This window comes from Benincasa hispida, chromosome 11, assembly GCF_009727055.1.
Source record: "Benincasa hispida cultivar B227 chromosome 11, ASM972705v1, whole genome shotgun sequence".
NCBI classification, from domain to species: domain Eukaryota; kingdom Viridiplantae; phylum Streptophyta; class Magnoliopsida; order Cucurbitales; family Cucurbitaceae; genus Benincasa; species Benincasa hispida.
The window spans coordinates 82,614,158-82,638,062 of NC_052359.1; the positions used below are offsets into that span (position 1 = coordinate 82,614,158).

The 23,905-nt window shown below is 32.7% G+C and overlaps 1 protein-coding gene across 1 annotated transcript; it reads left to right on the forward strand.

Moving 5' to 3' along the window:
* Positions 1–21,247: 21,247 nt before the first annotated feature.
* LOC120091078 (AAA-ATPase ASD, mitochondrial-like) lies at positions 21,248–23,121 on the forward strand. The gene has a single exon (XM_039048904.1). The coding sequence runs from the start codon at positions 21,370–21,372 to the stop codon at positions 22,951–22,953; it is 1,584 nt and encodes a 527-aa protein (XP_038904832.1). The 5' UTR covers positions 21,248–21,369; the 3' UTR covers positions 22,954–23,121.
* The last annotated feature ends 784 nt before the right edge of the window (positions 23,122–23,905 follow it).

Below are 23,905 nucleotides of genomic sequence, written 5' to 3' on the forward strand. Positions count from 1 at the left end.
AAGAGAGAGATAAATAAAAATGAAATTAATTTTGATTTTTTTATCAATTAAACAAAATTTAATTAATTAACTAGTAATTTAATATCAAATATTAAATTTAATCACACACCTAAATTTAAAACATGAAAATCATATTCATATAATTAATATTTAATTTCAAAACTCTCCAAATTGTTTAATTTGAATAAATTTAAGATGTTAATTTAATTATAATCAAATATAATTTATAAACCGTAATTTGAATTTAAACTATTACATTCAAACCCCAAATTCAATTTGAAACATTTCAAATTGAAATTCAAATTTGAAAACTTTCAAATTGATATATTCAAAATTCATTCAATTTACTAATTCAAGTTGTTCATGTTTTATGAGCTAGTAGAGAGAACCTTATGGACCTACATATCATGAGCATCCAAGATTTGGGATTAATTGGCTAAACTCTTTAATTAATCAATAATTCGTTAGAGTACAAAATCCAAAAAACTTCTTTTTTCCCCCCAAAATTTGAAAAATTTTTACTCATGACGTAGTAATCCACATTCGGTTGCTCCCAACTTGTAAAGGACACTAAAATAGAGAAAAAACTAGTAAAATAAGAATGAAGTAATCCTTAGGCACTAGATTCTACTTAATATGATGAATAAGTAGGTCATTGTTAATTTTTATACTTGCCTTTAATTAATTCTCATAAGGTTTGCCTTCTGGGTTTTTTTTTTTTTTTAATATTTTTTTTGGAGATGAAACATCGCAAATTGCCCCCTATTTGTCAAGAAATAACCACAAATTATTCCCCTAAAATAAAGTACATTTTAAACAAAATACTACAAATGAAAAAGGTTAACTTAACGTGTCCAGTTATATATCGTATATCTACAATGATATTGTCTCTATTGAGTTTAGGTAGTAACACTGTATCATCGTAATGTTCCTCGCCTCAAACACACAATATTGGGCATTCAGTACATGGGACTGCGGCAGTTCCGCATGAGTTACTTCCCACATATAGGGTTTAGTAATGCTTCGCATGTGATGGGTTGCTACATTCACGCCTCCATTCATGTCTCTGTCATCATCTTCAGTCAGATCATCATACTTCATCAGACTCATCAATGATTCCCTCTGGTAAATTCCGCATTCGTAGTCTTGAATCATCAATCAACTATGTTCTCCTTGCCATGTTTCACGTCCTCCCTCTCCTACACGCATGCTTTAAAAACCTTTCACATGTACATTTTTTCATCTCTATGTCATTCTCCTCACTTTACATTATCCAAACCGCCCTGTTTTGCACAACCAATATCCTCTTCATCATTCATAACCATTACATTAGGAGGATGAATCATTATCCTCGCGATTGTAAATGGATTAAATCAAAGGAACTATTATCAAATAGATTATATGGAGCAACATTATTATCTAAAAGAGGTTTAGCGATGTGCATAGTTTGATGTATAATTTTTGTTTAAGGAAGGTTGTGTAGGATAAGTAAGGAGATGAATATTCTTGGGCTAAATTGTATGGAAAGCTTGGAGGTATGAAGCAAACTGGGGTTCTTTAAGTCACTGTCGGCAATACAATAAGGTTTGATTTCGTTAATAAATAGATAGGGGGCCTACAATGCGTCCTCACGAGTTAAAAGGAACCTGAATTCTGATCGTTTCGTATCAAATGCGTAAGGAACCCTAGATCCCAAAATGTATAGACATCTTAGGCGTGAGAATTGTGTTTTTTATTTTTATTTTTATTTTTATTTTTTAATCATCCCAACTTAGATTATACAAACTCCAACAAGAAAAGTCATGAAAGCAAAATGTCACCTCTTACATCCAAACTCCTCTAGATCACAACCTGCATACCTCATTCCAAATACCACCATATAACAGACAACACATGCGATACATTTTGCAAGTGATAATAAAAACTTACTAGCTAGAAGAAAATGTATATATAAATATTAAAAAAAACATAGAAGAAAGTTAACTTTTATGAGAGAGTTTGACTTGGTCAACTTCACGAGAATAGTTGACCTGGTCAACTTCACGAGACAACTCGATTGTTTCAATTGCATGAACAAAAAGTTGAACAAAGAGTTTGTCTCAGTGAAGTTGGACAAAGTCATCTTCAGAGAAAGACAACTTCAATGAGAACTTTTCATGTTCCAGTACTTTCATTTTTCAATTTTCTCCTTCCACTTTTTCTCTTAAAAAAGTAACAATACTCCTTTATAAGGTATACAAGTAAAAAAAAGAAGTTTAAGATTTTGTTGCTCAATAACAACTTTCTTTAAAAAAGTAATTTTTTGGGCCTCCATGTTCATGAACTTTCTGAAAAACTAAAATAAAGAGCTACTTTTCAACACACTTGTCCCTTTTTTGGAAATTTGAGTTGTTCAAGAAAGTGATCTGGAAAGCGTTTCTATTTAAGATAAGTGAGTTGGCTGTTCTGATATTTCATATTCAAGGCAATTGGAAAGATCGTCTTTTTTAGCATGGTGGGTCCTACTTAAAGTTCTATCTTGGGGTTAAAAAAAAGTAGAATTAATAAAGATGAGGTAACTATTGAATGGGAAAGTTTCGGTAAACTGACATTTTTCCAGATAAATCTATTAAACCCTAAATATGAATGACAACAAAATAGGGAAAAATGTGTGGAATTATTTGTTTTGATTTTTTTATAAAAATTTCTTTTATTTGATGGTGTAAAATGTGGAATTATTTTTTTAAAAAATTATTTAAGATTGAATAGATATAAGTGATTTTAATTTTATTTTTCTTTTTTCTGGTTAGAGATAAAAATTGTGAATAAGAATTTTCCCCTTATTTTTAAGGTGAATAGGAATTGTTAGACGCATTGAGGAGACATGTATGAATGCATAAACTTGTTATTTTGGAAATAATAAATAAATTTCAGAAAGGAAACAGAATTATTTAAATAATAATAAAGGAGGAAAATAAGTGAGGTAAAAACCAAAATATACACTTCCTGAAGAAAAATTCAATTGTAATCTCCAAAACAAAGTAACTATATGTCAAAAGATCGTCTAAATTAATCTCGATTTGTTCTACTTCAAATTTGGTGCATAATAGTGTTGAGATTTTGGTTGGTTGGTTCGGTTAATCGGGTCCATTTATTTAAATTTTTTTTAAAAAGAAGCCAAATACGTAAATATGTAAAAGTCTAATTTAATTATTTTCAATATATTTGAATTAAGATAAACAACTCAATTCCAAATTTATATAGTGAAATTTTTTTTTATAAAGTGTAAAAGAGAAACTACTTCTAAAGAGTTGTTGGTATTTATTAAATATTGTTAATTAAAATCAATATGTATATTTTGTGTTTATAGAAAAAATATTATTTTTAAAGTTAATATAAATCCGGGGTTCGGTTTTTGGTGCCATGAACCAATCCAACCATAAAATTTTCATTTATTTGAACAAAACCAACCCATTATGAGTTGTTTGTAGCTAAATTTCATTTCTATATTGAATAAGATAAACCCTAAGGATCATTCATGCCAAATTGTCAGAATAAATTACATCCGGTTCCATTGGACTTGATACTTTAAAAATGATGATAGATAATATGGTCTTATTCCTCACAAACTCCGAATGCCCTTAGTGAGATCTCTCTCTTAGATGGGATTTCAAGAAAAGATGACTGCTTTATTGTTTTGGTATATGGAGGGGACCATAGGTCTCTTTAATATACTAGAGTTTTTAGGGTTCCCATTAAACCTATTTTTTTTTTTATTAACTAGGAATAGGCGCTTCTACCCATTAAGTACAATACTCAATTAGGAATTTGGGCCTTAATTAATTAAGATCACATAATAAGGTCGCAATTCTAATAAAAATAACCCAACGTGATAAAATTATTATTCACATACATAGCCGCATACTTTTATTAAACATATTATTATTTAAATATGTCTAACAATCTCCACTTGGGCTATGTCTATGTACCTGAATTTTTTTAAATCATATAAACCTTAAACGCCGCATAATAGGTTTATTTCAATAATAGAATTCCCCCTTTAGGTTTCCAATCTGGTTCCATACTACTGTATTAAGCACATAATCAAAGCGGCTTTCCGTCACTACCCTTGTAACTAAACCTTCCTTGAATCACCAATTCCAAATACATTCAATGACATAAGATTAACAAATATGGATGGATAGCATGGAACTACATGCAAAAATGATCTAAATCATAATGCCTGGTTTCCAACTGGTCCCAAATTTTTTAATGAGATCAATCAAAAAAAACTTTATGCTAAAAAACCTGCATGCATGATAAACAAGTTCAAATAATAAAACATAACCATCAACTTTTATTCTATATAGAAAATACCAACAAAATTAAGGTAAAGAAACATCCTCAATAACAAACTCCCACTAATCTGGAATTAGAAAAAGTACTTAACAGCCTATGTGACGGCAAAACATGCTCATAAAAAGCTGTTAGGTTGGCAAACCTTTAGTCAATGGATCCGCCAACCATAGAGTTTGTTTCTATGTGTTCTATCGAATTTGAAATTCCTGACTCTTTTCTTTAAAGCAACCAGATAACTTCACGTTCTACAAATGCGTTGACCTTCGAGATTGCTTCTGTTGTTTGGAAATACATCACAGTCGAACTTATTGTCACGATAATTTTAGTGGTCTTATCTATGCCAATCACTATCCGCAACCTCCAGTGAAAAATTTTCCAACCATAATTCCCATGATTGGACGCGCTCATAAACATGCCTATAAACTCCGCCAGCCAATGGTAGAAGAAGCCATAATGCATTGTTTATACACTTTTACAGATACAGCTCTCTCCAGCCAGACAAATGAAGATATAGCCCTGAAGTGGATCGCAAAGTGGTCTTGACATCTCAGCATAATCAGAATCAGAATATACCCAATGATCTCCAAAACTTTCTGATTCTCCGGTAAGTGAGCATATAATCTTTTGTTCTCTGTAATCCTCATAATACCTGTTTGGCTGCTTTCCAAATGACCATCCTGTGGGCTTTCTCAAGTATCTGCCTAACACTCCAACTAAATAAACGCAAATATCTTAACGCATACATACTTAGGGCATAACAAAATTCCAATGGCCGATGCATAAGGAATCTTCGCATCTCCTAAGTCTCGAGTGTGGTCTTGGCATTGACCTAAATGGGAATTGTATACACCTTAGCGATCGGGGTATCTTTCTCTGGTAAACACTAAATCTTTCATGCCAAATCTACTCAGATCTTTTCAAAATGTAAGTTCTTTTGTGACAATCTCAAAACCTGAGAACGATCTCGCAAGTATTTCAATTCCTAATACAAGAAGTCATCACAATGATCCTTCATCTCAAAATTTGCTTTTGAGAAAATCTCTTAATGTCATGCAATAAACCACTATCATTAACTTACTAGAGTATGTCATGACATATAACACCAGAGAAAGATTGATTACTCCTACTGAACTTTTGTATATACACAATCTTCCACAATGTTCAACGCTCAAAACCCAAATGAGGTTATCATTCATGGAATTTGTGTATACCATGATGAGTAGGCTTGTTTGAGACCAGTAGATGGATTTCTGTTAATTTGCACACCATAGACCTTGAATTACCAAGACACAAAGTTTTTAGTTGCACCATATAAAATCGTCTCATCAATGGTTCCCCATTGAGAAATGCGGTTTTTTTACATCCATCTGGTGTAGCTCTAAATCAAGTGAGTAAGTGCCATGATTACCTAAGAAAGAGTCTTTTGAATGAAACCGGAGAGAAAGTCTCTTTGCTAATCAATGCTTCCTTTTGAGTAAAACCTTTGGCAAACAAGACGAGCCTTAATACTTTTCGATATGCCATGTAATCCCTTTTGGTTTTAAATAGCCATTTACAACCTATGGGTTCACTTCTGATGACGTTCGACAAGTTCCCAAACGTCAATTGTCTTTCATGGATTTTATTGTTCCTCGTTCCATAGCACTTATCCACTTTTGAAGTTAGAACTTTTAAAACTTGTTTGGAAGTTGTGGATCATCTTCCATTACGCCTACATCATCCTGTTGGTTCTGAAGACAGTAGCTAATAATCACTCTGGCATTGCACTCTTTCTCTCATAGTAGTCTTTCTTAAGGCACTTCTTGAGGTTGTTGAGTTTTGAAACTTCAGGTTCAAAATGGGGGACTTCAATGTTGTCCTTGTATCTATAATTGGTTCAAACCAAAATTGAAGTCCAGGAATTAAAGCTGAACACATTTTATAATCAACATTGAGGAAAAGAAACCATTCCCTCTTTCAAAGACAACTTTCCTTAATATTATCTCCCCTCAAACTCAACATCGCTCAAGGAATTTAGCATTTCCTAATCTCAAACAAATGATCTATGAAGTGGGGATTCATAAAATCTTGAAACCCCGAGAGTTGCTCAGTAAAATACCCAACAAAATAGAAGCAAATAGTTCTTCGAGTCCAATTTTCCTTTCATTAGGCGCTATAAGGCTAGCCTTCAGCTTGACAACCCAGATGTGAAGATGCTAATACTAGGCTTCTTTCCTGTCCATGCTCATAAGAAGTTTTAAATACTGTTTTAACTGGTACCCTATAAGGATAATATGCTGGCAGTCTTTAGTGCCTCACCCCAGAGGAATTTTGGGTAGAGAAGAATGACTAATCATACTTCTTACCATATCCTTAAGTGTTCTATTTCGCCTCTCTGCTATAACCATTCATGTTGGGTTTGCCCGACAATAGGGTATTACGGGATGATTCTACATTCGTCTAGGTATTTGGCAAATGGCCTAGACGTTGTTAACCTGATCCATCAATATCTACCGTAATATTCACCACCACAATCAGATTTGACAACCTTAAATTTTCTTTCCAATTGAAGTTCGACTTCAACTTTGAAAGACTTGGAAAAACGTCCAAGGATTGAGACTTCTCATGAATTAAATATAGGTACTCATATCTTGAATAGTCGTCTATGAACGTAATAAAAATATTATTGTCCATTCCAAGAGGTCGTAGGGAATGGACCCACAAATTTCTGTATGTATGTAGTTCTAAGACGTTTGAACATCTGTTGGCACCTAATTTTCTTATGTTTGTTTTTTTTTCCTTAATAAATTCCCACAAAACGTTGAAGTTACTTAAATAAAGGGGAATCAAGAATTCCAAATCTGACACAAGTCTCTGAATTCTCTGTTTAGAAGTATGTGACCTAAACGCTTGTGCCATAACATAGTGGAATTCTCATTTAATTTACGCTTTGTACCACATGAATTAAGATAACAGGATCTGTTAAATGAAGAAAAAGAATCAAACATATATAGATTTATCAATTAAAGAACCGGTACCAATAAGCTTAGAATCTTGAAAAAAGACTAACTTTATTATTTCCAAAAGAACAAGAAAAACCAAATTTGTCCAAACTAGAAATAGAAACTAAATTCTGTCTAAATGACGGTACAACAAAAGTCTTCATTCAGATCCAAATAACAACCGGTTTTTTAAAAGTAATCTAAAATCTCCAATAGCTTCAACTGGAAACTGCTTTGCCATCGCCCCACATAGATGAATCTTTCAGCATCACTTGACGGCCGGCTCCACAGGCAACCTTGCATTTGATATACTTATATGAGTAGTAGGCACCAGAATCTACACCACCAAGTATCTGTAGGGTACAGAAGTTAAATTAACTTCAGAACAAACCAAAAGTAAGAAGTTTACCCTTCTTTACACGCCACTTGGCGTACTTGAGACAATCTTTTTTTGAAGTGATCTTTCTTTTGCAGAAGAAAAAACAAGGATTTTTAGTAGCTTATTTCTTATTTTTATTTCTACTGAGATGTCCATTCTGCAGCATCCACAAAATTCATTTTCTTCTTATCACGAGAGCATGTTGCCAAATGAGCATTTTCTGTCCTTTCTCTCTTAATCTATCTTCTTCTTGCACACACTGTGAGATGAGCTCATTAATACTCCATTTTATCCTTCTGAGTATTATAGCTTATCTTAAACTGAGTAAATTGTGCAGGAAGAGAGATAAGTACCAGATGCCACGAGTAAATTTTCATTTATCTCGATATCAAGTCCTTTAATTTACCTGCGAGATTGGACATTTCCATAATGTACTCCCTTATATTTTTCCATTGCCCTTATACCTCATAGAAGTTAAAGAAGTCAAAAGACTACTTGCTTCCCCTTTCTCATTTTTAGCAAAATATTTCTCAATTTGGAGCAAGGAACTTATTGACATTTTCACTTTCCGTGATAGAGCCCCAAAAAGACTCCAAAATGGAGTGCCTAATGATCATCAGACACATGCGATTTGACCGTTCCCACTTCTCTAATATTAGCCATATTTGGCTGTTCCTCAGTAAGAAGTAGGTTTAATCGGTCCTTAATGCAAGGTCCAAATCCATACACCCAAGAAGTATCTCTAGGCTTTCCTTCCAAATTTTGAAGTTCGATCCATTCAACTTAGGGATTGAACTCAGATTTCCAGATATTTGAGTAATATCCAACTGAAACAATAAACAACAAAATATATGCTCATAATTAAATATAACAAAATAATTTCACATAATTTGGTGGGCCCTTTTAAACTAGATACCTAAACACACTTGATGATGTCCAGCCTTTGGGTAAAAACATCTCAACATAGTAATCAAAGTACTAACAATTAACTATGTCAAAAAAATAGCCTTTCTTTGGACTGACTATTTTTCAACATGAGCAATCCTTATAATTGTCACATACTCATTACCACATGCATACCATAATTTGGCCAAAATAATTATCTCTCCTTTGAGCCGATAATTATTCCGCATAAATTCATGAATATGCACATCTTATATTTTAGAATTAAATTAATCTAGATAACAAAGGCTACTTTGGTAACATATTATTTTGACCAATTCAATCGAAAATTTAAGACACAATAATATAATAATATTATTTATACAAAAATAAAAGAGAGAAGAACACCAAATAGTCTTTACCAATATTCACTTAATAATTGCATACACATAATATAACTAAAGTAACACAAACATGTGAATATCGTCAAATATTATCAATCATATTAAACTTAATCCACAACATGATCAATTAATCTTGAATCCACAACATGATTAATCAAATTTAACCTTAAATCATCAATATGAACAATCAAAATTTAAAACTTAAATTTACAAGTGATTGATCAATTTTAAAGCTTAAATGCACAAAATTCTCAATTAAAATTGAGATTTAAAAGAAGATTATCAATTAAAAAAAACTTGATTTTAACCCATGAGAGTCATCTGTTAAGGAAAAAAAAAAAGAAAAAAAAAGAAAAAAAAAAGAAAAACCAAAACTAAAACATTATGAATTCAAGCCAACAGATGTGTCGCTTGCATCCTCAATGGGTACGACCAATTCTTCACGTCGGCGACCCAATTCTCTCACGTCGACAAGACGGATTCCATTGGAAATACGGCAAGAAAATAATCAAAATCCACGGCCAACAAAAAATTGTATATGTCGAAGACCTTCGACTGTATGATTGAATTGCTTTTCTGACCTATTACCAGCATGAAGGGAGGGTTTCGGCTTCCCTATTACTCTACCCAAAAAAAGCTATGCTCTCATAAAAGGAGGAGGAAGATACTATTCCAGGCCCATTAAGGTCGACGGGAGAACCAAAGGGTTCATCACTATCCAACATAGACGACCTGCTTTCACTCCCGCGAGAGGCTAAAACAACCCTGATTGAAGCACTGTTAGAATCCAACGCCTCTAGCGCACCGACCCCCACAACACATGCTTATGTCTCGTGTTGCACATCCATAGGTTTCTCAGATGAAGATCTGCTGTTAGGATTCAAATTGCATAATAGACCTCTGTACGTCTCTGGATACATTCGAGAATAGAGAATGGGTCGAATCCTCATCGACAACGGATCCGCCGTCAATATAATGCCTAAGACGACTATGAAATAGTTGGGCATACTCATGGAAGAACTATCAAACAGCAAATTAGTAATTCAGGGTTTCAATCAAGGCAACCAAAGGGCGATAGACATGATACGCTTGGAGCTCCTCATTGGCGATTTAAAGGCAGACGCGCTGTTTCATGTGATAGACTCAAAGACCACCTACAAACTGCTATTGGGATGCCCCTGGATTCATGAGAATGGTGTGATTACGTCGACACTGCATCAGTGTTTCAAGTTTTATCAGGACAAGATTAAGAAGGTCGAAGCAGATTCTAATCCATTTTCTAACGCCGAGTCTCACTTTGCAGATGCAAAGTTTTACTTAAAGAACGAGAATTCCAGTGAGACTATGCCAACGGGGAATTTGCCGACGAAGAAAATGGATGGATCTCAATTGAAGTCTCCAGTAGACGCGGGCAAGGTGCGAGCCTCCAGCCCAAAAGAGGACAGAATGTCCCTTGGCGTAAGAGAAACCCCTGTGGTGAGGGGCAGGAAAGCCTCAAAACCTTCGATTCTACGCTATGCCCCTTTATCGAGACGAAACAAGGGTGAGTCGCCTTTTGCGGAATGCTCAAAGGGTTTAAGCTCAACTAAATGTAGGACAAAATACGAAATTAATAGTAGTGATGGTTAGAGAGATAATTACGAATACAATAAACTAGTTGTAGTTGACCTTGATGGCTACTATGGATGGAGTAATCTCTTGAGAAAATATATATAACTTCGTTTCTCCCAAAAGTCAAAGATCAAGATAATGGTTAAAATATCATTATGATCCATGTACTTGAGAACTCAGTTCAATTTTAGGCTCTTTTGGGATTAGAGTAAGTAGGGAATAATAATTTAAAAAAATCTTAACGGTCAAAGGTGTTTGTTAATATAGATTTTTTTATATTCAAAATCTCCAAAACTATAGCTTTTGATTCTAGCTTTCTTGAATAATCAGAAATAACTTCTATCCATTATTTTTCTTTCATGCAAATCCTCCCTCAGTCAGGTCCTGTGATTTTTTCTTCCTTTTTTTTGTTTAAGTTTTCTAATTTTTTGAACTTCATTATCTTCAAATTACCTTTTTCTTTTTTTTTTTCTTTTTTTTTTTTTGTTTAGACCTCATTATCTCTATTAATACTGAAAATGGCGAAATTTTTTTAACTTTCCATTTGGTTCTTACTTCTTTTTAGAATTCTTATTTTACCATTTGACCTTAATTTTATTTTTGGAATAATTACAACGTTAATAAAAACATAAATTTAAAATTAGACGTATCTCTAGATTTTAATTTTTTTGCAAACATGGCAAAAAAACTTCCATCTAAAAATTTGATTGCTATTTGATTTCTACTTATTATTATCTGATTTGTATGTGGTTGCTATGTGATTGTCACATCTATAATTACAAAAAAGTTGAAGTCGTGGTTTCGATTTCTTAAAATGTATTTGTCATACAATGTAATTTTCCTTTATTTTTTTTTGTCCATGTAAAATGTTGTTTTAAGCCTCAATTTTTGCTCTTCACGTAAATGCTTTCTTTTTTTAACCTCATACCTCTCCATTTTAAAACCTTTCAACTATAACTAATTTTTTAAAAACAAAATGATGACTTTTTATGAATGAGAAGTTTCATAAAATTAATTTGTTTCAATGTGATTTTTTCGTTAAAAGTTGTAGGATCATAAGAATGATGTTCAAGTTTTTTGAAAAGTTAGTGATCATAATTTCATTGCAATTTTAATTATTTTCATATTCATTCAAGGCATTTTGATAATCGAAGGTGCTTGTAATTCTCGGATTAATCAAATTTTACAAAAATAAATGAGAAAAAATGAAGTTTAGAAACTTTGATTTTTTTTTCTTTAATTGGGAGAATTTGTTTGAATTGAGGATTTGGGTGAATTTGATTTTTTTTATCAGAGGTAAATGGTGAACAAACAGCTTGAAATCGTGTTCTAAAGATTAAGTTAGATTGACATTTTGATTTGACTAGTCTTTGTTTATAGAAACTATATATTTTTAATAAGATTATTTCTACTTTAGATAATTTTTTTTATATTTTTGTTTAAACTTGAGATATATTATAAGTTGTTATCTTAGGCAATCTCTCGCCTTTCCCTTCTATACCTTGATTTTTCTTTTTTATTCATTCACAACAATAATTTTAGATTTTTAATTTGAATTTTGGTTGTAGTTGTATATTACTCCTACATTGATGTTTATACAATTCCCAAAGTTCTTGCTTTAATTCCTTAAAAGGTACAATTGTTTTTCTTTGCATTTATATACACTAGTTTGATAATTGATACTACGTGTGTTACATAAAGTTTAATAAGATAGTTTAATTATAAAATTTTAATAATACAACTTTAATTTATGAATAACAGAGTTATATTTTTTAAAATAAGTCATGAAAAAACTCTACAAAACTTGTGGAAGTTGGTGAGAAAAATAATAGTTATTTTAATTAATATAAAATGAATTATAACAAAATATATAACGTCCTATTTGGTAAATGTTTGATTTTTTGTTTTTGTTTTTTTGTTTATTCTAATATATTTATTTAAACGGAGTAACACAATTTTATAAAAGCTAAATCTAAAAGCTACAGATTTTGCAGTTTACTTAAAACTTAATAGTGAGTCTATTCGATTCAACTCTTTTTAAAAATTTAAAGAAAAATATACATTTTTGGTCCCTAGATTTTGGATCTAGTTTCTCTTTGGTTCATAGGTTTCAAAATATTACACATTTAATCGATTTGACTTCGGTTTCAATTTAGTCCCTAAGTTTCAAAATGTTACAATTTTACTCCTGAGGTTTGAATTTTATTTCAATTTGGTCTTTTAGTTTCAAGATTTTGCATTTTTTACTTTAATTTCTCATTAAATACTCACTTCCAATTATTAACATCAATGTCTATTAATTAGATTAAAATAATTATGAAGTGAAATTTTAAATTTAATTTTAAACATGATGAAAAATAGTGAAACTTAATTAGCTGTAATTATATTAATTATTTTAAATTTATTAACATACATTACAACTGAAGAAGGAAAATAAGTGTTTAATGAAAAATCGAGGTTAAAAGTGTAAATCTTGAAATCTAGGGACCAAATTGAAACAAAACTAAAATGTCGAAGATAAAATTATAACATTTTGAAAACTAGGGACTAAATTGAAACCAAACTCAAAACTTAATAAGTGACCCAGTTTGGTAACCATTTCGTTTTTTATTTTTAGTTTTAAATAATTGAGCTGATTTCCTCCAAATTTCTTATATTACACCTTTATCAATGGTTAAATTTTTAGCCAAATTTCAAAAACAAAAATGAAATTTTTAGAACTACTTTTTTTAGCTTTCAAAATTTGGCTTGTTTTGGTTTTTTAAACCATTGGTAAAAATTAGATAAGAAAAAAAGAAATTTGAAAGTGGGAGTATCTTAATGTTTGTTCTTCGTGATGTGTGTTTAAAAGTGCATATAATAAAGATGGTGAATGAATCACTTCTCTAGGTGAAAAGATTAGATGCTGCATTGAAGTGTTGCATTACACTTTGTATAATGCGTACAAGCTTTTCCTAAATCAGATCCAAATATAAATCTAACTTAGGTTCCTGGTAAGTCAAGGGTCGAAATGGGGATTTATGACAGACTAACGCAGGCCTTGCGTTGCGGTGGTTGCAGAAAGATCCTAGATAAATGCGAGAAAGGTTTATCCACGCTAATCTCAATGCATGTATGCAAGAGAACATAAGAGTTCAAGTGAAACAAAGGGATTTATGAGTGAGTAGTGCTAAACGTTAGGGGTATGTGTTAATTCCAAGTAAGATGAACATGTGTGTAGGTGTAAGGGTGAAATGAAGATGACAGTGATGCTTGTTTACAAACCAAATATATGTAGATGCATTAGGTTTCTGTTCCTTTCATCATATTATCAACATTTCTCAATGCGAATGTCACATATGCTTCTATTTCTAAGGTGCATGCATTGGTTACAGAAAGTAGTGAAGCACAAGTATTTTTATCTCTAAATCTACTATACGTTTTGACTAAATGGGTTTCTAGCCATCCTATTCTCTCGAATAGTTTTAACTGAATTATAACTTCAACCAAATGATCAAAATGATTAAAGCTTGGAGATTAAACATGCAACAAGTCATAAACACATCAATCACACAATAGCATGTAAATAGAGGCAAAAGTGATGGATCAAATGTAGGATTGAATTTTAAAAATCGAAATTGTCTTTACAACAATCACACTTAATCGCATGAAATGAAAAATGGAAATGAAGTGAAAGAAAAGGAAAGAGTCAAACCGTACAGTTCAATCTCTTGTCCTCTTTGGCTTGATTCAAATGCGTGTACAACCAACTTGGTGAGGAAATGAAGAAGAATTCTCTCTCGAGCTTGGTCTTCAACAATTCTCTTTGATCAACAATGGCAATGGTTCTTTTCCTCCTATCTTCTTCTTGTAACAACAGAGTAACTATGATCTAAGTTCTATGGTATCTCTAAGAATGGTCTCTCTTCTTTGGTTGCAAAACTTCTTATTTATAGGCGTTTTTCTCAGCAACTTGTGATAAGACATCATTAATTTCCATGCCCTGATTAGCCGCCTGCCAGTTCATATGCTTTTCAGACGTCGACAGTCAGATACCCATACTTGCAAATGGTGATTTAACAAGAACAACATGAATCAATGTATCTTCTCCGCGTTGGGCAACTTTGGATGCATGCCTTTGCGTTAGCTTAACCTATAACATTTAGTGAATTTTCTTGAAATCCTGTAATAAGATGCATTAGTGAAGCAATTTTACCAAAAAGTATGCTTTTATAAGAGCTAGTAGTGTTTGAAGAATTCCATTTGTTTTCCCTTAAGACAAATATGTTTTTATCATTAAGAATCCTAAGAGACAATAACTAGTATTTCTACAAGTTATCACTTAATTTAAAAAAAACAAATTGGCCTAAATGCTTTCATTTTGAAACTAGAAACTAAGGGGTCGTTTGGCTCACAATAAAAGCAAATAGTTGAATTGAGTGATTTGGTAATTATTATCTAGAGAGTTACATTATCTGGGGAGTTAAATTGTCTGTGTTTGTTGTGCATAGTTGAGTTGAATTGGTAACTATTGTCTTTATTTGGTGTGCAAAGTTTAGTTAAGTTTGGTTGGAAAGTCTATGTTTGAGTATAGAGTTGAGTTGGGTTGGGTTATCTGATGCAATTTTTGTAAATGAGATTGGTTTTTTTCTTTCTTTTCTTTTCTTTTTTTTTGTTTTTATTTTGTTTTTATTTTTTTGCTTTGCCATTGTTGATTAATTTTCAACTACACTTATTTTCTCAACCATTTTATGACATAAACTGGAAAAGGCTACCCTTGGCTCTCTCAGTTAGGAGTATGTCATTTTGCTAGGAAGACGATCTGACGCAGAGGCCGAAAGTCCAGGATTTGAATTGATGTCCTTTCATTGAGTCCTCCTCCCCAGCCCCTTCTCATCAATGGCCAGAGATGACTTAGAACCAATAGTTCATTATCTAATGGATTTTTCAGCAGGTGCTGTAGTGAAACTGATTGCAAAAGAGTTTTTTTTTTTTTTTTTTCAATTTGTAAAACATAACAGATTCTTTTCAACGTATTCTTTTCAAAAACTATAAAAACTCTAAATATCTTCAATTTGTAAAACATGCCATCAAAATACATGTCATATTGCAACCGAATTACTTATGAATTGGTATATCATGCATGTATATTGAATCTTGCTAACTTAACATTATCATAAAAAAACTAACATGTTGTACATAAACGTTGAATAACTGGATAACTTAACAATTTATGTTTATATAATATGGATTGTATATGTCGAATAAAAATAATTACCTTTCATTATAATGATGGTAAGAATGTAATAGTGTAGTACAGTTACATTCTTCTGAACATAAAAAAGATTATATCAAACAACCGAATATGTGACCGTTCCAAAAAACAAATTGACAAAAGCGTGTACAATACCGTAGTCATTTTTCTTCCCGTACAACGAGGAAGAGGTTCGTCTTTTGTATGTCTGTGTCAATTATATCAATTAGGTCGCATCTATCATCCTTAATCAGCTCTTCAATACCAAATATGGACCCGAACTACCTTCTTCAACTTCTAAATTCCAGCTCAAATTTCTCGATTTTCCCATGTGTGTTGACTACATATCAGCGATTGATCGCATGATGTCGGTCATTTCATTTTGGAATGTCAGTCGTTTCCTCTTACTCCCTCTGGATGGCTCCGTTGATACGCTTGCTCTGCCTGTATAGATATCTAATACACTTTCTCTCCCCGTGGACATATCTAAATGATCTTCTTCCATTGCATCCTCAAGCAGTTGGGTTTGTGCATTATCTGGGGTAGGGTATTCCTGTGATCCTAGCCGAATCTTATCCTCCATTTTTCAGAACAAATTTGACGCCATCACCACTAGGGGCTTGCAGGATTGCGTGGTTGTCCTGTCCTTCCTAAATACATTTGATAGTTCATTGTAATGGGGGAATGACTTGTTCTACAATCCCTTTGCTTTAAGATGACTTTGCATTGGTATATAGAAGCAATATTAGAAATTATACAAAGACAGGTGTGGTGTACATTGTTTATTTTTTAAAAAAACTTACCCGAACCCAGACATCGAAGATCTCCCTATCCACCTAAACATATTTAAATTCCTCATTCCATCCAAACCCAGATTGATTTAACATCTCTGCTACTACCGAATTTGTTTCTTCAAACTTCTAATTTTGCATTTGATGGTATTCTAGTTTAGGCCACATTCGAGAAACTTCTCCTCCATCATTCGCTTTAAGTGTTGTAGATATCCAGTCGAAAGGTCCCCTTGTTGAACTTCCAACCGAACTCCACCAAAGAGATTAGGGTGTTCACCAACCTAGCATCCTCAACTTTCGTTCATGTATAATTCGATCTTTTCCATCACTTGCCATTCTGATTCATGCATGTATACATCGTAAAGACATTATTCAAAATTAAACAGCTTCGTGCCATATTTAAAAAAGAACCAAGAAGTCAAATAATCGAATTAAAAATGTTTACAGTGTAAATGAAGCACAAGAATGTTGTTCAACAAGTAGATAAGACGTTCAAATATGTTTTTTTTTTCAAAAACACAATCATGATCATTACCACTGGGAAAATATTTCAGTAAATAAATCATCTCTAAATTGGGTCTATTCGTCTAATGTCTCAATAAATTCAATATGCTCCCCCTCTATAACAGCAGATGCAGAATTATCATCCTGCGACTCATCAAGTAAAGCACCTATCTCCATCTCCCTTATGATTAAGTTGTGAATCAGGCAACATGCAGTTATCGTTCGACATTGGACCTGTACCAGGTAAAAGGATTTGCCCCTAAGAATTGCCCATTGCCCCTTCAATAGTCCAAATGCCTGCTCGATAATGTTTCTTGCCGACGAATGCTTCATGTAATTCTCTCGGTGTTGTCGGTGTGTGCTCGCACCACGCCAGCCTGAGAGATGGTTGTGTTTCCCTCTATACAAAGCCAATTCAGCATTAAGGTAGCCAGCATCATACAGGTAGTAGTATCCTGTACCATTTTGGGACTGTTGAGATTGTTTAACCATGATAATTCGAGAAGATATCAGCACAATTTATTTCGAATGCATTAATAGAATGGTATTGGAACTTTGTTCTACCTTAAACTATTTCCATCGTCCATCGGTACATGCACTTGTAATCAGTTCAAGGGTTTTCAACAAGAATATATGTAGTTCTATTATTGCTTTGAAAATTACATCGAAGTATCTCGAAACCATCTCGCCAAATCTCGAAAAATGTGTGTGTACTACTCGATCCTTCACATCATGAGCAAGAATGTGTAGGAACATTGCCACCATCTCTTCAATTCCAACACATCAACTTGGCTCCAAACATCCCGTCGTTCTAATCATGTTGCACAAAATCATAAATATCCTTCTATCCATTTGAGTATTCTCGCGACACGCCAAGTCACTTTCGTAAATGAGGTGAAAGAATGTCAATTGTCAGATGCAGTGTCTAACGTTCACTAGTTGTTGTTCTATCATTCTATTATTGTTAAGCAGCGTGGTCAATCTCATGAACAATTTTCTTTGAGACTCTATAATACTTGTTATGATTGTAAATAGCTCCTGAACATTCTCCATCTTACTAGGACAAGGGGGAAAGTATGTAGATCCTGAAAGGATGAATTTTGCTAAGAATTAGTGAAATTAGGTTTAGTTACAAAATGACAAGTCTTGACAACTGAGTACATCAATCATGTCCTACTATCTCGAGCCAAGTATACATTACGATCATCCCACAAATGAAGCCTATTACAGTTGCAGTAGTTGTACTACATTGTCCTATACTCTATTTATTAACTAGTCCGTTAGGGACAACCATAACTGGTCCAGCATGCATTGTACAATAAGACCTATATGCATGATCTACTTCATCAAATGTTTCATTCGACTTGTGTAATACCCCTTGTACTCACTAACTTGACTATGACATTCGTGCCAGGATAGGTAGATCCCTATGTTATGGCCAATGAATACCACATAGAATTTATCTTTTCCTATTTACCTATATTTTCAAAATAGGGGTAGTCAATACCAATGATAAGCGTTGAGGTGAAGGGTTTTTTGGAGAGTTAGGATTTAGGAGTTCTAATGGTTATGGTTTAAGGGTTCTCATGCAACCCTTTACTACTTATATGTGTTCTAAATTATGCAACTAAATATTCTAGTCGAAAAATTATAACTATATTTACGTAAAATCGAAACAAGTCTAGATAAATATATAATAGTTGAGATCATTAGATTTTTCTAAGATATATTACAATAGTTGATCATATATTGGCCTATAATTTAAGCATACTCTAAAATTTCAATAAATGCTTAAATTGTGTAATTAATAAAATAAATATCATCTAAAAATGTCATACATAAAAAGCTTGAAAAAATTATATTAAAAAAAAAGACATAAAGATTTATAGAATTAATAAATAAATATCATCTAAAAATTCCATACATAATTAATATCATCTAAAAATGTCAAACATAAAGAGTGTGAAAAAATTATATTTAAAAAAGACAATACTTCCACATTATAAAACAAATTAGTCAATGTGGTTTTAGTAAAAATTTGAGGATTAAAATTTTGAAAAAAAGGTTATAGAGTGAAATATATATATATATATATATATATATATATGAAATTTTTTATAGCCAAAATAAATTCTAAAAAGATGACCATTTTTATCTCATACTTAAAGCTTTAATCTACAGGGTGGTGACATATTATAAAATAATTATTGAAAATTTGATTATTGTTAAAAGCAATTTTAAGACTTGTCAAAGCAATTTTAAAACTTTTTCATTTTATTCATATGTTTATGATGTTCAAAAGGTACTAACTTTTGCTTATTCCTATGCTTATGTTGTTAAAAACATACTAACTTTCGTTCCTATTTTTATTTCTATGCTTATACTTTCTTTGTCGTGAAATTTATGTCATATTAGAAAATATTACATGGAACATTCGTTCAAAATTGGTCTTGATTACAATATTTTTACAATATTAAACATAACTTTCATTATAAGACATTACGATATTTTTATAAAGATTCATTACATTGTAAAAGTTAAAAAAACAGAGCGAATATTTTTTTTAATTTTCTATATTTAAAGTACAACTATTTAAAAAAAAGATTAATTTTATGTATTTATAGTTATTCTTTATATAAATAAAAAATAGATCATTTTTTTATTCTATTCCCATTCGCAGTTTTCTTTTTAATTTTAGAGAAAAATGCAAGATAAAATAAAATGAAATAAAAATTGAACCAATTTAAATTTATCGATGGAATTCTAAATTGAAATTTATATATTGAAACTTAAAACGAACGTCAGACTATTTACGACGAATCAAAATATACAAAGAAAAAAAGTCCCTAACAATGTCAATATACAAGTGAAAAAAATACAAAACCACATAAAAGTTCACCAAGTGAAGCAACAAATAGTAGTCTATAACAAATATTACTTTGAACATAAAACTTATGAACCTCAAACTAGTTACGAAATGTATGTTTGATTAGTTTATACCCTACACGGAAGAAAAATAAGTATGATTAGACCAAAGGGTAGGTCAATACGAATGAAGAAGAAATAAAATATACTAAAACATACCTTTTGAATATGTTTGGAGTGAATGGTATTCAAGACGGTCCACACATAAGAGTGCAAAAAATAGATGTTCCCTAACAAAAACATAAAAACGTTAATGACAGATCTTACTTGGAATACAAGGAAGGAAAGAAGCTTGTGTAGGGCAATCTTTCATTTGTTAGCTACCTTATATAAATAGAATAAGGTTGAAGTAGAAGAAGAAAACATAACATATTGCAACAATCAAACCACACATATGAGAATGTAAAAATGGTTTAAGGAAAACTTGAAAAAAAAAAAACGTTAGAGCAGGGACGTTCCAACTTAGTGTATTAGAGGAGGCTGCTGTAGAGAAGTCTAAGAAAATATAAGGAGGAATAATAGGAAAATAGACGAATAACAAATTATAAGAGTAAGTCTTAGTCATAAACATGCAAGACAATAAGATGCCCAAAATAATAGAAAGCTCAGTCAGAACAAAGTACAGAACCAACAACAATTGAAAAATCAAATAAGGACGAATAAAATATGAGGAAATCTAGACGCGAACTACAAAAAAGAAATATTTAAATCTACCAAAAAAAATAATGAGATCTAAAAAAAAAAAAAAAAATCGAGACAGAGAGGTGAATAATGAAAAAGAGAGAATGAGGAGAGTAATTAATGAAATGGGGAGAGAAAATAGTATGTTAAAACGGTTCTTTTATACGGGGGTCAAATATCGGATGGGCTTAAAAAGCCGATCTAACCCAACTCTAGTGGGCTATCAAAAGCCCTTAAATGTTTAAAATAGATCAAAAAGTATTTTTCTAAAATTTTAAAACAAATCATTAAAAAAAAAAAGGTGATTCTAATTTAACACATGGTTAAGATTTTCCTACAATCATGGTGATCCCACCTAAATGTGAACTAGCCGAGGGACCACAATGGTATTTCACCCAACAAAATATCAGCCTTAATATTGAAGACTTAACTATGGGTGTTCACACTGGAAGATGCGACGAAGATGCTCTGCTCGTCGTCTTCTTTGAAAAAGACTTCAAAACTCTGAAACCCACCACATAAATTTCAATTCAAGAACCCAAAAGTACCAATAACCTTCCTCCTCCCTTCATTCAAAACCCACCTCTGTCCTTCCTCACTTCTTCTCTATAAACTTCCCAACTACCCTTTTACTCAACCCATGGCCATGGCCATGGTGGAGCTATGGACTCACATTGGGTCTTTAATGGCGACAATCATGTTTGTTTGGGCAATTATTCAACAATATTGCCCTTACCAACTCCGTGGCCATATCGAGAAATATGTCCACAAATTCACCGGTTTTCTCTATCCTTACATTACAATCACCTTCCCTGAGTACACCGGCGAGCGTCTCCGCCGGAGTGAAGCTTTTACAGCCATTCAAAACTACCTTGGTTCCAAAACCGCCATCCGTGCTAAGCGGCTGAGAGCAGAGGCAGTCAAAGATAGCAAATCTTTGGTTCTCAGTATGGCTGATAACGAAGAAGTTATTGACGAATACGAAGGCGTCAAGATCTGGTGGACTTCCATAAAATCTACGCCCAAAAGCCAGACTATTTCTTATCACCCTTCTTCCGATGAGAAACGATTCTACAACCTCACATTCCACCGCCGGAACAGAGACATCATTCTTGGGTCTTTTATTAACCACATCATGGAACAAGGCAAGGCGGTTGAGCTTAAAAACCGGCAGCGGAAGCTTTATATGAACAACTCGAACAACGATTGGTGGCACAAAAGTAGTTGGAGACATGTCCCTTTTGAGCATCCTGCCAAGTTTCGAACTCTGGCTATGGATCCCAAGAAGAAGCAAGAGATTATCAATGATTTGGTGAAATTTAAGAATGGAAAAGACTATTATGAGAAGGTGGGCAAGGCTTGGAAACGTGGGTATCTTCTCTACGGTCCGCCGGGAACTGGGAAGTCCACCATGATCGCCGCCATGGCGAATTTCATGGAGTATGATGTTTATGATCTCGAACTCACCTCTGTTAAGGATAATACAGAGTTGAAGAAATTATTGATTGAGATTTCGAATAGATCGATTATTGTGATCGAGGACATTGATTGCTCTCTTGATCTCACTGGTCAACGGAAGAAGAAGAAAACAGAGGAAGAGGAAAATACAGAGGAAAAGATCAAGGACCCTGTTAAGGAAGCCGAAAAAGAAGAGAAGAAAGAGAGCAAAGTGACACTTTCTGGGTTGTTGAATTTCATCGACGGAATTTGGTCGGCGTGTGGTAGAGAGCGGTTGATTATTTTCACGACAAATCACAAGGAAAAGCTTGATGAAGCTTTGATTAGAAGAGGAAGAATGGACAAACATATAGAGATGTCTTATTGTGGGTTCGAAGCATTCAAAGTTCTTGCGATGAATTACTTGGATGTTGAATGGGATGAGTCGTATGAAAAGATTCGTGGTTTGTTTGAGGAGACAGAAATGACTCCGGCAGATGTGGCTGAGAATTTGATGCCGAAATATGAAGGTGAAAAAACAGAGGAGTGTTTGAAGAGATTGGTTGAAGCTCTTGAGAGTACGAAAGAAGCAGCTGAGAAGAAGGCCAAGGAAGAAGCTGAAGCGGCCAAAATGGCAGAAAAAGAGAAGGAAGAGAGAGAAGAATCAACATCTGAGAAGGACCACGAAGATAATGAAATTGAATGCAATGGAGTCGGAGTTAAAGAAGTAAAAGAAAATGGTCACATAGAGAAAGATGATCAGAACAACTCGAACATGGCAATTTAGGAAAATTGTTTTAACATATTAGTTTAAGCATATTCTCCTAAGATTTCCCTTCTATTTTCTGATATTAATTGTAGTCTAGGTTCTTTTTAATGAACTATTGTATTCTGAATTAATCAAGGAAATATTTATTATTCTCCTCTCTAATAACGATATTGTCACTTTAAAGAAGTGCTTCTATTGGTACCTCTGAATTTATGATTTATCACAATATTGATGAATCACGGAAATCTCTATGTTGATAATCCTCTCTAAAACTCAATTATTTTTGTGATGATCCCCAGAAACTGTGTTAGGAGGCAGGAATGGAAGAGCACTTCCTCCGTAGTCAGTAGTCAATTCTACCTCTCTCCAAGTCGCCCCTTTTCTATTTGAAAAAGAGACGAACTTCTCCTTTATTTATTTATTATTAGTATTATTATTTTTATTTTGGATTATAGTTGTCTTGTTGTAAGCCACCTATCGAATATCAAGAAGATTTCATTCTCGGCCAAAAAGTAGAGTCACGTGTATGTATAATGTCACTATGCTTTTAATACATGTATACATTATTGGCAAAAACAAACAAGATGATGCTAGTATGCTGTCAAATTACTTTCATACCCCTGATTCATCTATTGCAAAAGTAATAGATAAGTGACACATGATCCATGGACACTAATAATGAGCATATATTATTATTATGATATTTATAGTACTTCCCCTTAGATGCTCATTACATACCTGAAATATGCCTCATTGGAAAAAACTCCATGGGAAAAAAATTCTACTGAAGGGAAAATAGTATATATTTCATATAATTTATACTTTTAAAAGAATATATTTGCTCCCCTCATAAAAACATCACTTAAAATCTCTGAGTCGTTGCATTCCAATGTTGCGTAATGCTTTTGTAAATAAATCTGCTAGGTTATTTTTCGAAAAAATTTGTTATATAGTGACGTCGTCATTTTTT